Consider the following 17627-nt stretch of genomic DNA (forward strand, 5'->3'; position numbering starts at 1 on the left):
TTTTTTTGACTCAGTAGTGTTTCTGTGTTATGTGCCCAGTACTCCTGTGGATCCTTGGTTACATGAATATCCAAGAATGTAAAATGAGGGTCTGCCTTTCCCAGTTCCGCCCTTGCCAGCAATTCAGGGTGTTGTGGCGTGACTGGGACAAATTGTGATTTAGCATGTGAAGACCCGAGGCATCCCAGTACACCCAGATCATTTCCAGCAACCACGATGCACAACACTTCGGCCACTTTACCAGAAGGTCATCGGTGTAAAGCACAACCAGGTCTTCATGGCTGGGGGGCCAGCTGATTTTCCACAATCCTGAGTGTCGATGTATGCACTCTGCCAGTGGCTCAATGACTAGCACAAAGAGGAACTGGAATAGAGGGCATCCTTGTCTCATACCTCTCTCTGTTGTGCGGACAGCACCCTATTGGCTCATACCCGCATCCTTGGAGCATGGTACAGGTCCTCAACATAGCGGAGATACTGTGCGCTGAAGCCCATTCATTTCAAGATTTGGAATAAGAAGGGTAGATGGACCGAGTTAAAGACCTTCTCGAAATTTATCAAGGAAAATGTAGCCATTCTAACCATGACCAACTGAAGTCAACATATGCAATATTGGGTGCCACAGCGTGGCAGAAAGCCATTTGGTTGTGATGAATCGGGGAACTAATTACATGGAGTAATCAGGTGGACAGTATTGTCGCATCCTAGCTCATCAATGAAATAGGTCTATACGAATAACACTTGGTCTGATATTACCTCTATTTGAGGATCATCACAATCGTGGCCCCCCCCTTTAAGTCGACCAGTAGCTGCCTCACCTCCATCTCCTCCTCATATAGCTCCAAGAGATGTGAAGCCAATATAGATTGATATTTCTTGAAGAACTCTGCTGGAAACCCTTTTGAGCCTAAAGTTCTGTCTCTATTCAAAGCAGTGATTGCTTCATGAACCTCTTCAAGAGTTAGAGGGGTGTCAAGATTGCCTCTGCAGTGGCTCAAGTGACATTACTGGTAAGTCTAGAGCTATTGGGTGAAATTGCTCAGCAGTTAGGAATGCGCAGGGTGTAGAGGGTGGCATAATAATCAGCAAAGGCATCGGCTACGTATGTGGGTTCCGACACGAGTGTGCCATTGCTTTGATTTATCTGTGCGATTATACCGAGTTCTAGGTCACTTGTCGGCAGGCAGCATAACGACTTGCCTGACTTGTCGCTTAATTCGTAAATCTTGTGTCGTGTAGCTAGCCAGATGAGTTTGGCCACACCTTGCCTCTGTTTGAGTACCTCCACTATGGCATTCAGCCGCCTAAAGGCAGGAGGCCCTCTTGAGCCCGTTACCTGTAGGAAAGTGCCCCTTTTTGACATGGTAACCCCCACGTTTTGACTGGCATTCAATGCAATTCTGACAGGAAGTGCATTGGTTCCTGTTAACCAGGTCTCCAGTGCCACTCCTCTCTGCTACGCCTAAGGCTGCTCGACCACACTACCCCCTAAGAGAGCATTTTGGGATTGCTAGAGCAAGCCTCTGTCCACTCATAAGGGAATATACCTGGCCTCCTAGCACAATATACTTTTTTTGGTATACTGTATGAAGAACCAGCTTTCTACATAACCTCATTTTCAAGTTCCTAGATTTGCTTCTCCGTGCCCTTGGCAGTTCTGGTCCCTCTCCTGACCCCCCTGTTGCTGAGGCCTAAATTTGGCCTCCGACTACCGCTTTAAATGCTTCTAAAATGGTGCCGCTGAATCTACTGATCCATCATGTGTGTCGAAGTAGAATGACTTCCTTCTGCACACAAGTTCTTGTATAAACAGCCCAGAGCCCTTTACTCCAGCTGCATCGCATTCGGGCACTGGTGGTACACACGTGCTGCCCAGTTACCATGTGGTTCAGTTACCGTAAGTGAGACGGTAGGAAAGAGACTCACCACAGTAAAGGCCCAAAAAATCTGGGTGGAACCCATATTGATACAGTTACCCATCAACAATGCTAGTATGGTACTCTGTTGGGGAGCCACCTGGCAACCAGGGGAAGCAGACTATTCTTGCGGGTTGACCCTCGACGGGGGGAGAAGACTGCCGTCCATGCCTGTGAGTCTGATGTTTTGGGCTGCGGCGCATTCTGGACTTTCAAGCAAGGGCCCTCAGAAGCAGAAGACTCCTCTTTGTGTGATCCAGGTCTTCTACCTGTGGCAGATTTTGCCCATTTGAAATGTCTCCATCTGTTGGGCTTAGAGGGGACAGCAATCCCCCAGTTGTCCAGCGCAGGGGCCACAGGTGCCACAGGTGAGATCTGAGGCTGAGTCAAAGGTGCCCTCTTCTCCACCCAAGCCTTGCCATCATTGTCAAATTAGTACGCCTTGGTGGATGGCTTTGAGTCTCGCCAGGTACAGGAGCATGTATCTAACTTGCAGTGCCTTCATCTTGGCCTGTGAGTATTCTCTTGTTCCTGGACCCTAACTGTGTTATCAGGAAAGACCATAACCTTTGTTGCTTAAAGGAGGACAGTCTATTGAAATCGGGCCACTCAAAATAGCTCATCTCTCTGTAAATAATCCAGTAATCTGGGGATAACAGGGTGAGATGGGGAGCTTGGCAGTATTTTCTGGTGAGAGCTGCTTAAGCCCTCTGGAATACAAAGCACAGTGAGCGGTCTCGCATCAGGATCCATGATTTGAACCATTAGGTAAAGATGATTTCTGGTTACCCCCTATGTGTGTCCTTTGGGACTCCCACCAGGTTGAGATTGTTCCACCTGGAGCTTCCCTCTGCTTCTTTGCCCTCCACAGCCTGCAACCATGTCCTGCTAGACGAGTCTCAAAATCTTGACCGGGCAAAGGCTCCAATAATATCTGGCCAATGTGAGGACATCCCTGGGCACGAAATTTGAGTTTTCCCACTCTGAGCTTTTCCCGCTGAAACCAGTGGGTTCGGCAGGACATTGTCCAATTGCTATCTCACTTCGTGAGGTCTTCCTCGGACACAACCTGCAACCATGCTCTGCTGTAGGTTTTGGACTTATATTTCAGAGACTAAGTCCCAAGGTAAAATCTCTGACTGGGGCAATCCATATATCTTAGGTTTAAATTATAGGAATCTTGGCGTGGACCTAACAAGTCGGTGACTTTATTACTTCTGACGAGCTACCATCCACCTCAATTAATAATTAATTTTCTTACAATAATGAGCAACACTTTGTATTTAATCCTGGGCCCATTCGAAGTTCATAGATTTCTTTTAATGTTGGTTTAATTGGTTTGTTGAATTTTGTAATCCAGGACTGGCTTTGCCATCCGTATTTGAACATGTTGTCTCTCAACTTGTTTCTTGAATAGGTTTATGAAAATTACACTGCAGTCATTCAAGCAATGCTATGCCTAGGGATCTAGTTGGCGCCACACTTTCTTTTATAGGAGGAGTTACAGAACTTTGCAGAGCAAAGGTGTTGGCACATTGTTCACTTTAATCCTTTAATCACTGCATTTAATAAAGTGTGTGCAGTCAAATATTATACTGTCATTTTTAACAGTTATGTGGATATCACAGTTATTCACTTGATATGTAGGCCCTGGAAGTGGAATTTCAATGAACCATGAAGCGTGCCTAAGAAGCAAGAACTCATGTCTATTATTTTGAATGAAAGTGCTCACGTGCTGGTAACAGCAATATTTCTGATTTTAAAGTCGGGCAAATCATTAACTACAACACAAAATGTAATTTTAAAATCTGTAAGTAGAAGTGTTCCTCCCAACATTGTTTGCAATAAGCTGAGGTGTATTTTAAGATGGGACAAAACTGGTTTTACACTTCAAATGTGCAGCATTAACTTGGTGTTGAACAAAGAATATAACTGTCAATTTTTTTTCTACAGAGTTTTGCCTGGTCATCATGCTCCGAGTGGTCCATAGGTTTACGTGTGCCTTTTGTAGTGGACGTCTGCCCAATGACATTTGAACAACTTGATCTTTTACTGCGACAAGTCAGCGAGGGAATGGACGGCAGTTCTGACTGGCCTCCTCCTCAGGAGAAAGAGTGTATGGCTGTAGCAACCCTGAATTTGCTAAGACTGCAGGTATTTTTTTAGTCTCAATACTGACAATAAATAACCACACAGATGGCCTTTACCAGAATAAAGTAGTTTGTTTATAGAGTATCCCTGCAAATGACTGTCTTGCCTAATATTAGTTTGCTTTGAAATAATTCCATCTATTATTCAGCTCACATTCCTTCCCCTTCTGTCTGAATGCTAATATTTGAGGCTACTAAAATGCTGCAGTGGATACTTGAATTTTAATTGGTAAGCTACTCTGTGATTATGGGTGGCCTTTCATTAGATTATTAGATCAATGTCCCATACATTTCATTCTAGTTTTTTTTTACCCTTCGATTATCTCATTTTAAATCTGGTTAGCAAATTCTCTGTTTATACTGCTAACCATAACATTAACAACATCACATGTTAAAGAGCCATATGGTTTTGTCGTCAGCCTCATGACTCAGTTTAAGACCTTTCTCTTAATTCATTAACATATCAAAAATAGCTCTGCGAAAAAAGTGCTTTCCTATTGAGACTTCTTTGCCTGTTTTATTATTCTTCCATTCTTCAAGGCAAACACCTTAAGGTAATTTTTATTGTCTCTGCATAATTATTGTTTCTTACTTCTTATGTTTATTTCTATAGCTTTATACGTGTATTTCCTGTTCCCAGTTGTATGTTTATTTGGTTGCAACTGTTGAGTATACACAGGTTGTTTTTTCAGTTTGCTCTGGCTTAAAATTGGGAAAATGGAAAACATGTGCAATGGGAATGATTGTACATGAATGCGAGTCACGTGCCCATGTTCGATATTGGAACAGAAAGAATGAACTTGACCGGAAAAGAGAAGTGTAGTTCTATCCTGCAGTGTGTGCCTGCGATTTATTAACAATGTTTTGTCTTCTCTGTGCCTTTGCAAGGGAACCAGATGGTGGTAGAAGCAAAAACACAGAAAGCCTAGACTTTTTGGTAATATTAGCTTCCATTTGCAACAATCCAAAACCAGAGATGACCGTAGGATGAAGTAGTGGGGGTGATAGCACTACAGTCTGGTTCACATTCCTTAGTTTTTACTTTTATAATGTTGCTCCATACTCACCACGCATTAATTTTGGTCCAGCCTTCCATGTCGTGCATATCAATATGTTCTATCATTATGAATCTCAGCATTATTTCTAGTGGAGGGTACCCTGACGAGGATGTCTTGTGGTATGAGACTGTGTTGTAAATGGGGAGTGGGTTTGTGCATGTGTGATATCAGAAATTGTGTATTGTTGGTGCTTCGTATCGAGGGTGCTTCCGTTGTTTGTATGAGACTTTTTTTTATTCATATATTTTCTGGATAGTGTTGTCTGTCAGATAGAGATCCCAGAAAAGGCAGTAGGGGTCTGGTATGATCACCAGCCGGTGTTCCAGTTTCAGATTACCTTGTGTCTATTATCGATTGGTCATGGCTTCTGTGTGGTTAGGGTGTTTAGGGTGAAGTTGGTGTGTATGAGTTGTCATTTAATCAATCCATCATATATCATTCACGGAATAAAATTAGCACTGTAAAAATGCATGAATGGAAGAAATCGGGTTTGAGTAGCAAAACCATCTCGAATATGTTCCCAAATAAGTAGGAGTCAATATGAAGATAAGTCAAGTTTTGCTAAAATGAGGCAAAAGTGTCCTATTCAGTAGTTTTCCTTTTGTGCAAGAACGAAACCCTTATGTCCCTAGTGCTTAATGAAAGGTCTTTTGTGAGGTTCCGTGACCATGACATAACATTGGTGTGCAAATATTTGCTGTTTTACCCTATGCCTCTTGGCTGCAAACTGAGATATATATATTGCATTAAAAGGAATGTTCCAACCTTGTCAATCAATAAACTACTCGAGTTTATTTGAACAGACATCCCCTTTTTACTATCATGTCAATTGTTTGGCTCTTTTATACTTTAAAAAAAAAACAAATTAGACCTTTTAGCTAACTCCTAAAGAATTCTCCACACGTTTCAATTGCATTTTTGTGCGGATGTTTTTTTCTAATGTCTGTTAAATGCTTGTTTATTCTTATTTTTCGTTAGTTGCATGCTGCCATCAGTCATCAGGTTGACCCTGAATATCTTGGACTTGGTTTTGGAAGCATTCTGTTGAATAGCCTCAAACAAACAGTGGTAACGTTGGCTAGTAATGCTGGAGTACTCAACACAGTACAATCAGCTGCGCAAGCGGTGCTCCAGAGTGGATGGTCTGTACTTCTACCAACTGCAGAAGAACGTGCAAGGGCTCTCTCAGCTCTTCTTCCATGTGCAGGTGAGTCTGAAATTCTGAATTCTGCTTTTGATTGTATCTTTGATAGATAATTTATACAAATTATAATGCCTGTGTGTAAGAAACTGGCTCTATATATACTGCACCAAAGTGAGGTACAGTGTGTATAGAGTCCGAGAGTCTCCAGAGGTAGGTAGAGGTTAAAGTTAGATAGTACCTTACTCTCTAAAGTGGTAGCTTGGTCGAGCAGTAAGGCAGTATCAGAGGACAGTGTTAAGCATTTGATGTACCCACTCAGTCAGCAAATGAATTTACACACTCAAGAACTGAACTCTAGGCCAATTGTTTTGTATAAAAAAATATACAGTTGTTTTATTTCTAGAACGAAGCAAGCCTGGTACAGGTAAGCATATAAATACAGTTTACGGGGTTGCAATGCAATGCACAAACTTAGTAGACTCGGTAAGTAACGGTCTTTGGAGTTACGGTTCTGGGGTTAGACTCGGGCGGGGGGAGTCTCCCAGGGTCAGTGATGCACTGTTATTGCACCCCCAGTGGCACTAGGGTGGCCGGGTGCAGAGTGTTGAGACCCAATGTTATCCTATGGAGGATAGGGGGGCTCCGGTTGGTGGCTGCTGGCAAGCAGGCCACTGGGTTGTGGGAGCCAAGCTCCTAGGGTTTAGCTTAGGGCAAGTTGGGGACCAAGTTAGCACAGAAGAGGCACCCTCAGCGGCACTAGGGCGGCCGCGTGCAGGGTGCTATTTTGAGGTCGGGTGCCCTGTTGATTTCATGAAGATTCTCCGAGGATTCGTGGTTCCTGGCTGGCACCAGAAGTTGCAATTCAAACACGTCCGGTGTTCACGGTAGAAACAGCTTGGAAAGTGAAGGCAGGCAGGTCCTCCGGGGTTTTTGAGGTTGCTGAATGCTGGACACACCGGGGTTTTGCAGGAGCAGGTTCGAGGGGAGACAGGCCTGTAGGGCTGGGGCCAAGTCAGTGGGCGTCATCCTCTTGTTAGCTCTGCACGGCTTCTCGTCCTTCTTCTTCTCTTCTTTTTCTTGTGGTTTCTGTCTCTGAGGAAGGAAGGTTCAGGGTGCCCCCTAAATACTAAATTTAGGGGCGTTACAGTTAAGTAAAGGGCAGGGACCAATGGGTCCCTTCCCTGGGGCGGGTACACCCCCTATTCTGCCACTGTCCAGTGGGAGGGGGACAGGAGCCTGTCCCTGGTTGGCTGAGTCCCCCCATCCTCAAGATGGCGGGGACTCGAGGTTGTCCTTCACCTCGCCTCCCCCACCTGAGGGGTGGAGTTGGCAGAGGTCGGCACACCTCTCTTCCTCACTTGTTTTTCCTACCGGTTCTCCTGCCCAAAGTGGGGGGTAGAACCAGTGGGGACCAGTTGCTGAAAGCAGCAAATGGTCTGGAGAGGCTCACAAAGGCGGCAGGCCTTTGAAGTCTCTCCTTCGTGAACCTTGCCCATCCTGGGGGAGGAGGCTTGGCACCTCATCCCAGGATGTGCATAGTTTCAGGCCCCCAAGAACAGCAAACTCTCGACCCAGGGGTCCAGAAACATGTCTGGTGGTGGCAGCCTAGGCTGCCACTCGGTCAGGTAACTAGTAGTTGGTTGAATTTCAGGAGGCATCGCTAAGATGCCCTCTGTTGTGTATTTGACATTAAATCGCACACTGGCATCAGTGTGTGTTTAATGTGCTGGGAAGTTTGATACCAAACTTCCCAGTCTTCAGTGTAGCCATTATGGTGCTGTGGAGTTCGTAATGACAAACTCCCAGCACCATATACTCTTAATGGCAGCAGTGCCCAGGAATAGACTTGGGCACTGTAGGGGTACAGGGCTCATGCACCTGTACCCTCACCACTGGCATAGGGCACCCAGCTAGAGGGGTGACTGATGTATGTCAGGGCAGTGGTTTGTGGGCATGGCACACAGGGATGTGTGCCATGTCGACTCTTCACTTTGTTCTGCACCAAGGCACTCCGTCTGCAAAGGCAGTGTGTGAGTGTCAGGGTACATGGCCTCTGAGGGTGGCACAATAAGTGCTGCAGCCCTTAGAGGCCTTCTCTGGTCACAGTGCCCTGGGTACCTGTGGTACCATTTACCAGGGGCTGACATGTAGCCAGAGATGCCAATTTTGTTTGTGTTTTGGGAAAGAACACATGCCCTGGGAACCTGATTGGCAGGGAACCAGGGCACACCAAGAAAAAGTTCATCAGTAGTCTGGCAAAAAGTGGGGGGGTTACTGCAACAGAAACCACTTTCCTACACAGTGGGAAAGTTTTCCCTTCATTTTGTCTTTAAGCCAGTTCTCACAGGCTTATGGAACACGAGGGCAATTGGGCAATCTGTGAAACTCATATTGCCTCTTATCCTTTGAACCTCAGAAACCAGAAATTACTCCTAGCTCAGTAAATATTAGGAACCTCATTGTTGGGCTTAGACTCCCATTGGGTAGTGATTAGAAGCAATTAAAGCTTACTTATTGTGGGTATAACTCCTAGGTACTAGTAACACAGAAATTATGCACAATTACTATATTCTCCAAAAAGTCTTACGACTATAAATCGGCAAATACTTGTATTCACAGTTAAAAACTAAACAGGACATTAAAATGTTTCCTTTGTAGCCTCGCAGTAAATTATAGCATGTCAACATTATAGGCATGAACAATCTGGCCCTCGCAGGTTAGCAGGGAAAATCATCTATGCTAGTAAAGCTCAACATTGTATTGTAACAGTGTTAGATGATGTGCAGGGAAAAGCCGTTTAGGTCTCTGTGGCCAAATACGGCTTGCTTTAGTTCTGAAAGTACCTCAGTGACGCAGTTCTTCTTTCACAGTACTTGTACCATTCAGATACATGCAGTCGAGATTCCTGTGCAGCAGCATTTGCTTCTGAAGTATGCATTGAAGTCCTTTCTGTAGCAGGCATGGCTGTCAAGGAGGATCACATTATGGGAAAACATGCTCAGAAATCCTGCAATCTTGGTCCTGCTTGTCGGGCACCACCGTATTAACTTGCATGAAAAACAAAAACTTTTCTGATGGCTACCTGTACCTGCAGATTCCTCACTTGTAGAACAACACCAGGCATCAGACTGGATCTGGAAGCTTCTATGCCCTCAACGCCGGTATGGGACGCTGGCTTCTTATCAATGCTGTAAGTGGCATCAGTTGACATCATTGAAGCTATATAGCGCCCGCCCTAGTCTAGCAGCGCCAGTTCCTTTTTTCTGCACCTCTGACATCTATTGGTAGCAGCGCTCTCTAAAGAGGTTGTTTCCTCACACAAAATGTAAAATGTGCAGTACTGTGCATTTCCTAAAAAGCCAGGGTTTATGCTCTGTAGAGACTGTGAAGGACAGCTGTCCATCACAGACCCTCACACAGTTTGCATCTGGTTCCTAGGGTCAGACCACGACTCTTTAATCTGTTCCTCATGTCGCAGTCTGCCCCCCAAGACTATTAAGGAACTTTAATCTAAGCTCTTTATGGCCCGAGCCAGAGAGGACAGATGGAGTAGGAAGCGTTCCTGACACCGCTCGAGGTCACCATCTACTTCACCTGGAAGCAAAGGAAGAAGCATAAGAGGAACATCAAACTATCAACGGGTAAGTCACCCTGTTGCTCTCCTACTCCCACAGGACATTCTTCCTCATAGTCCGAGTTGGTAGACTTGGCCCCGGTAGCACCCCCTCCAAGATGTCCTGCTTTGGTAACCCCACTGGAGTTGTATCAACTTTAGCCTCCACCTGATCCTTTTGTTCCAGGACGGGCACCTCCCTCCCAACGCCTTTGCCTGCTTCCCCCTGGTTTCCGATGCCAGGGTCGGACCAGGCGGTGTTCTTAAACGCCACGTGCACCCATTTTGTAAGAGCTTCCATGCCATCCGGCGTTCCTATGGGCCCATCCGCTCCATATGCAAAACCACTGTTCTTCCCTATGGTCCCAATGCTGACTGGCACCGTACCAGCGACCTCGATCCTGACTCATTGCTTCGACCAGGTCCTCCGATCTAAAAATCCACCTCCGCCCCCAATGCCCGATACAACCCCACCAGTGCTGCTACCCAATGCCATTCCGGAGAATAGATCCCGCAGAGAAACCCAGTGCCTCATTGAGGAAGAGGAATACCAAAACAGGCTTCATGCTATTTTCTGAAGTGATTCGGACCCTCAGGTTCTCTGCCATGTTGGGGACACTGTGGAGGATCTTCGGGGAGACTTCCAGGATCTATCCTTTTCTAGTGGAATGGACATTTTCCCGAGAACTGACCATGGACTTCCCCTCTGTCCCCAACACCTGTAGTGTTCTCCCTTCATAAGATTATGTTGAAAGCTGCAGAGGTATTTGACCTACATCTTCCAGCCACTGACAGCAAAAAAAATGTCCTTGTGGACATCCTCTTGCCGTCCGCACCGACAGCAGAGCCCGTGCTTCATTTTAATGAGGCCATACGACAGCTGGTCATGGCAGCATGGTAGGAGCATTCTTCGGCCCCAGTGGTGAAAAGACTAATGGCCCATAGTTACCGTCTTGCGCCAGGTGATCCAGCGTTCCTCTCTGTTCACTTGTCACCATAGTGTCTGGTCATAGATGCTTTCAGCTCTGGTCAATCAAATAGAGCTTTCCCGATAACTACTGATGACGGGGAATCAAAATGGGTAGATGCGTGGAGAAGAAAGCTTTTTCTGCGGGAAGCATGCCCCTGAAATCTATCAATGCAAACTGTCTCCGGGCACATTTTAACTATGCCTGTGGGATATGGCCCAGATCCTCATGCACCAAAAGACATTCAGCAACATTTCCATGTGGTGATACAAGACGGCCAAAATGCCTCCTGACATATCATAAAATCTGGGTTAAATACAGAAGGCTTGGTGGCCTGTGCGAAGGGGCACTTAGATCACATCCTGTGACATGCCCGGCTTTGGACCTCCAACATTTCACTGGACTTCCAGGTGAAACTACTGCCCCTGCTATTTAATGGTGGACACATGTTGGGTGAAAAAGTAGAGTCAGCGCTTGTGCATTGTAAAACCATCAAGGCCACTGCTCCCTCCCTGTCTGTACTATTACCTCCTCCATCAACAGACTACCATCAGTTTCAGTGTTTTAGAGGGTTCCAAATGGATTTTTCCTTTTTGCCAATCTCAACCATACCAACTGCAAACTCAAGAGCGGCCAAACCCACTGGTCTAACAGTACAGAGGCAGGGCCAGATGAAGGAGCCTTGCATCCACCAGGCAGACCTCGTCCTCCTCCCACTCCACCAGGTTAGCGGCCTAGATTACTCCGCTAAACCCACTTGGAACCTGTGTTAAGGTGGGGTGTCTTGCTTTTTCCCAGCCTGATGGGCCATTAAAGGAGTTACACCATTCCATTCTTTTAGGCTCCACAACCATACACCGCCCTCCACTCAACCTTGACCTACTGCAACAGGAGGTTGCAGAATTCCCTCAGAAAGGCGCTGGAACAGGAAAAGGAAAGGGTTCTTACTTTCTGATGCTCAAGAAGAACAGTTGTTTGTGTATGATCCCGGACCTCAGGGAACTGAACTTCTTCCTCAAAAATTAGAAACATTCAAGATTCTGATACTAGATACTACTCTGCTGTTGTAACTTGGAGACTGTATGGTGTCACTCGACCTGCAGTATGCGTACTTCCACATTCCTATCTAGTGGTCACATTGGAAGGACTTGTCATTTGTGGTGGGTTGTACACACTGATTTTAAAACAAGTGGAGTGTAAATGTGCTCCACACATGTTGCACAGCTGAAAGTACAGAGAAACCCTTTATTCCTCAGATATACCACTTTTATTCCTTTGAATGTCCATGTTATAGTCCACTAGTTTATCTCACTATTTTCCATTGTTTAAATTGAGACAACATGAATACTGTATTTTTCCAATGCTGGTGACATGTCTATCCAAGCCTTACTTGCCAGCAGGTGGGGTTCCGCAGCCCCAGACACCCTCATTCAAAGGTACCCAATGCATTTTGCGCTACTACCAGCCCTTCCTTAGGGGTAGCTGCAAAGTTGAAAACAAACATCAGTGTTACACTACCAATTTGTAATATTGCCCTTTGGCTTGATATTGGCGACTTGAGTCTCAACAAAGGTGATGGCAGTGGTAGAGGCCCAAAACAGGAAATTGGGCATAGCAATATTCCCGTATCTGGACGACTGGCTGGCCATAGCTGGTGCGCAGAGGTGGTGTTGCACCATCTGCAGTTAACCGCATCCCTGCTGTTCAACCATGGCTTTTCTGCCAACTAGTCCTAATTACCTGTGGCCCTTCCCAGTGATTCCAGTTCATAGTGTCTGTACTAGACACCACCATTTTCCATGCCTTTGCTCCACTGGAAAGGATCATTGACATCCAAAAAATGGTTACATCCTTCGGCTAGGCGCAAGAGTTCCAGTCCTGAGAGTCCTAAAATTCCTAGGTCTGCTGGCTTCCTGCATTCGCCTAATCACGTTGACTCATGAGGGCCCTGCAGTCATGCCTCTGCGGGTACTGGCTGTACTATGGGGGAGACCTGTCTGACTCCATTGTGATCTGTTCCGGTGCTGCAGCAGAAGGGACTTGGTGGAGGAATGAGGTGAACCTGAGCTGCGTGATGGCCTTCACTCTCCCCTCTGGCTGTGACTAAGGTAGTGACGGATACCTCCATCTTAGGGTGGGGAGCCCATCTAAAGGATCTGAAGATCATTGATCTGTAGTCTCCAGAATAACAGGTCATCAGTGTGTTAGCGCTGCAGGCTATTTAGCTGACGCTAAAGGCCTTCATCCCATCTGTAGGAAGCTAGGTTTTTATATAGTGGACCAAAAAGAGGTACACTGTGTAAAAGAGTAGGGGTGGGCGAAATTTGCGAAATTCACTTTCGCAAACTATCGCGAAAATGTTAAAAATCTCCGCAAACACGTGGAAATATAGCGAAGACGCAGAAGTTTTTTTCCCGCCCGTTCGCGGTATTTTCGGCGTGATCGCGGCTCGCCAAATTACCCATGCGGTTGCTCACGGGCGCGGCCATCTTGTTTTCACTTGTCCCGCCCGCGTTCGATATGACGTGCCCGCGACCACACGCTCTCGCTCGCGGTGGCGAATGACGTGTTCGAGATCTCAAGCATCTCATACTCTCGCGGTGCATGATCGCGAGAAGAAAGACGTGATCGCGCGTCGAATGACGTGATCGCGGGACAAATGACGTTAATGCAGGCGCGAACTGTCGCGAGACAGCGCAAATGCCTACCAACTATCTAACATCTCGTGGAGAACGCGACCGGATCGGGAAAACTTGTCGGCGAATGCGGGGATTCAGGTAAGGCGATCGCGCGCACGCGAGAATGTATTTTTTTTACAGCAAGAAAAAAAATTTTGGTGAGATTCAGATTGCGGAAATTTTGACATTTTCGCGCTCTCCGCGGAATGCGAAAATGTCAAATTATCGCAATTTCCGCGAGCGGAACGGAATTTTCGCCCAGGCCTATAAAAGAGTCCATGCAAACCCCAAAGGAAATACAGAGGCACAAATGACACCCCAAATGCTCTCCTTTGTGATAGTGTGGGCGAGCAGTTAGGCATATCAGAGGGTTGTAGTAAGCATTTATTGCACACACAAAGGCAGTAAATGAGTCACACACTCAATAAAGAAATATGACACCAATATATAAAAATAACTCATACTTTTATATGAATTTTGGTATCAGATCCTCGGAATCACGTAAGTACTTTTCGAGTTCCGAAAGTTGACACTGTAATTTTTGGGAGCGGTAATGTTATCCTATGGGGGGAAAAACATGTGCTACATTCGGGCACTTAACAGCGACAAACAGGACTGTTCTCCTGGATTTAAAGTGAGTATGGGGTAAGGTCCAGTGCCACACCAACAGCTCACCTCTGGAGGCTCTAGGGCGTCCATGTGCAGAGGTGTGTCACGGCCTCTGGTGTCCCATTCACTTTAATGGGGAACGGTCCAGTCAGAAAGAGGCTGCAAGCTGGGACGGGGGACCAGCCCGGGGGAACCCACAGGGGTGCTCGACCCTTGAGATGCTTGGGCTTGTAGGGCCTCCTTTGGTCAACTTTTTCTCGGGCTGTGGTGTTCGGGTGCAGTGGTGTCTTTTGGCGTCTGGTTCAATGCTGGAGTCTCTTGTGGATGGAGGGGGGGCCTGCAGAAAGAGACTGCAGGCGTTGACTGGAAGTCCAATGTGGCCAGACCCAAGGATGAGGTCGGCTCTTGTGAGCACTGTCACCTTCCTTGAACTTTGGCTCTGGGGCGCTGGTGTAGAGGTGCTTTGAGGTGTCGGGCGGCGGCAGTCGTCGAAGACTCACTACTTTGTCTTTGTTCTGCAGAATAGGGGCAAACAGGACAGCTGAGCCACTCGCAATGTGGGTCTCACTGTTCCTGAAGTCCCTCGACATGCAGGGCAGTTTTCCGCTGCAATGGTGTCCGGACTGGACACAGCAAGCCTTGGTTGCTGCAAAGGGTCCAGTACCCCATGTATTTCTACTGTACAGCTCTGGTGTGTCCTGGCATCCCCACACTTGGAGGCAGGACGGATCTGACCCGTAGGAGTACTACTACCTCTTCCTGGGAGGCTCCTGCATCTGTAGTCCCGGTGAGCAGCAGGGCGGTGAACCAGGTCTTACTACTTTGGTGCGTGCGACTGGAGGGGAGTAAATCCTGTACTCCAAGGGAGTTTCTTTGGCGATGTTTGAAGCACTGGTGGCCCTCCGGCTTTCTTGGAGTCTGCACAGCTGCAGGATGAGTCGGTTGCTTCACAAGGATCTGGTGCAGCAGCCAGGCGGGCAGGGTTGGCACCAAGTCGCCATGCTCCTTGGTTCTCAGTTCAGCAGTCTTCTTTGTCCACTTCTTCTTTTGTGTCCAACCAAATCTGAAGCCCTGATGTCAGGCGGTCCCTTAAATACTCAATTTAGGGACGTTAAGGGGAGTGAGGGGTAATAGCCAATGGGTTACTTAACCCTGGGGGGTCGCTACACCCCAGAATTCCAAATTCCACCACACACAAGATGGTGGAATTCCTAATTTCATGTTCACTTACAGCTGGTCACCTGAAGGGTGTGTCCAGCATGGCAGTATAACACACCACCTGCGTAGCTAATTTTCCAGACTGTCTTTGTGCGTAATGGGCCCTGGCTAGGGGGGGTTGGCATCCCGTCACCTCGGGGGGGAAACCATATTTGCATACCAAAGGCGATGGGCTCTTTGAAGCTCCCTGCCTTGGAATGCTAATGAACTGGTCATCCTGCTGGAGTTGGAAGTGTATGTCCAGACATGGATCCCCTGCTCACTGTGCCACTGGATTCAAGCTAGCCTAGCTGATATGGGGCGATACCCCGAAACCGGTCTCAGGATGCCTCTTTCCCGTCCAGGGAGGACCTTACCTGGCCATTCGGGTTGGACTGTTTCCATGGGGAGCAGGGTCAAGACTGAATTGCATATGGTTGGGTCCAAACCGCTTTTTGAGCAAAAAAACACAGATTAAACCCATATCTGTGACTGGGGGGTGAATATTTTGTTTGGTCAGCATTCTGTCCATCATTTGCTACTTTTATTTCTCTGGCAGAGCACTCTGGATACATTTTTCCCTATCCTGTCTGCTGAGAGTTATGTATGGTGCAGGCAATTGAACTGCGTAAATTGAAATCGGGCTTTTTGAGTAATCGTTTTGATTGACCCCGAAACACCTCTTCCAGGTAGTGTCAAAGAGTTCCATCGACAATCTTTCCTCCCACCACCCCTTGAGCCCAGGAAGCATGTGCCAGTGGGATCCTGAATCAAAGCCCCATAGATGTTCGACATCACCGGCTCGTACTTATTAAAGTTAACATCCGTTCCAATGGAACAGCTACCTGTGACAGGTCCCAATCAAGGTCAAACATACTCTCCCCCCACCCCTCCCCCCCCAACCCACGGAGAGCTGAATGAAGTATAAATTGTCCCGGGCCCAGGTTACCTTCCTCCCCCATTTCCTCATCTTTCCTCCCTCCCCCATTTCCTCATCTTTCCTCCCTCCCCCATTTCCTCATCTTTCCTCCCTCCCCCATTTCCTCGTCTTTCCTCCCTCCCCCATTTCCTCATCTTTCCTCCTCCACCACGTCCTCCCATGTCATATACCCTGCTGTAATTCAAATGTATATCTGGTAAATCGCAGTCAAACACCTACAAGGTGGTGGTGCCCATAACGGCAGACCAGATGCATATGGTACTACCCTCTTGTCTCGATGTATGTATTTCCTCCAGCAACAAACTGCCACCTTCACTAGTATGTTTGGTATGGTGCGGTGATGCTCCTATTTACATTGGGTATAGTAGTTCTTATTATACAAAAGATGTGATAACCAAAAGAAGGAATTGGTTACTAAATGGAAGATTGTAAGTCCATCTGTAGCTTGTCGTCTATAATGGAGAAGACATTGAGGAAATGTGAACTATTGTTTTTTTTTGTTTTGGTATGTTTGAAAAATAAAGGATTAATATTCCTTCTGTACATTTTGTTTTTGTTTCAGTAATAGGCAATGAAATGAATGTTAGCCCTGGCCGTCGGTTTATGATTGATCTTTTGGTAAGCAGTTTAATGGCAGATGGAGGTTTGGAATCTGCTTTGAATGCTGCTATCACAGCAGAAATTCAGGTAAGTTCATTGTCATCAGTGTTCGGCAGTGTTAATGATGCTTCTTATTGCTAAAGGAAGTGGGGTTTACAGTATAGGATATTAAACAGTAGTAAATCTGCAACAGATTAGACTTTTAAATGCCATGTTTTCCAGTTCCAAACCTAAATGTTCAACAAATGTGTTCTTGTAGGATATTGAGGCGAAAAAAGAAGCACAAAAGGAAAAAGAAATAGATGAGCAGGAAGCTAATGCATCTAGTCTTCACAGGAGCAGCACTCCGTTAGACAAGGATCTTATCAACACTGGAATATATGAGAGTGCTGGGAAGCAGACACTTCCACTTGTTCAGCTGATACAGCAATTGTTGAGGTAAAATGTGAAAATGTGGTCACTGATAGCCGTTCATCCAAATATAATATGCTGTAAACTCCTGACATTCTAAGCAAAATTGCGGGTGGTTGTAGCATGTGTATAGAACTTTGTGCAGCTTTGTTTTTAACTTACTTATTTTCTCAATTAACAAAAAAACAGGCATTCAGCATGGGATACAAGAAAATGCCGTCTTTTAAATATTTATTTCACCAGGCATCAGTTTGTAAGATTGCAAGAAAGACTTCCTTAAAGTGCTTTTGCCAGTAACTAACCAGACCTGAGAAACTGTACACAAAAAATGTTTTTAAAAAAA

The 17627-nt window shown here is 46.3% G+C and overlaps 1 protein-coding gene across 1 annotated transcript in view; it reads left to right on the forward strand.

Annotated features, from left to right (window-relative positions):
* LOC146805589 (E3 ubiquitin-protein ligase HERC2-like) overlaps nucleotides 1–17627 on the forward strand; it is a 1563844-nt gene that overhangs the window by 259481 nt on the left and 1286736 nt on the right. The window contains 4 exon segments of the mRNA XM_085622871.1: nucleotides 3870–4070; nucleotides 6103–6331; nucleotides 16836–16960; nucleotides 17133–17311. Coding sequence (XP_085478997.1) covers nucleotides 3870–4070; nucleotides 6103–6331; nucleotides 16836–16960; nucleotides 17133–17311 — 734 coding nt within the window.

The sequence above is a fragment of the Triturus cristatus genome, chromosome 8, assembly GCF_964204655.1.
Source record: "Triturus cristatus chromosome 8, aTriCri1.1, whole genome shotgun sequence".
NCBI classification, from domain to species: Eukaryota; Metazoa; Chordata; class Amphibia; order Caudata; family Salamandridae; genus Triturus; species Triturus cristatus.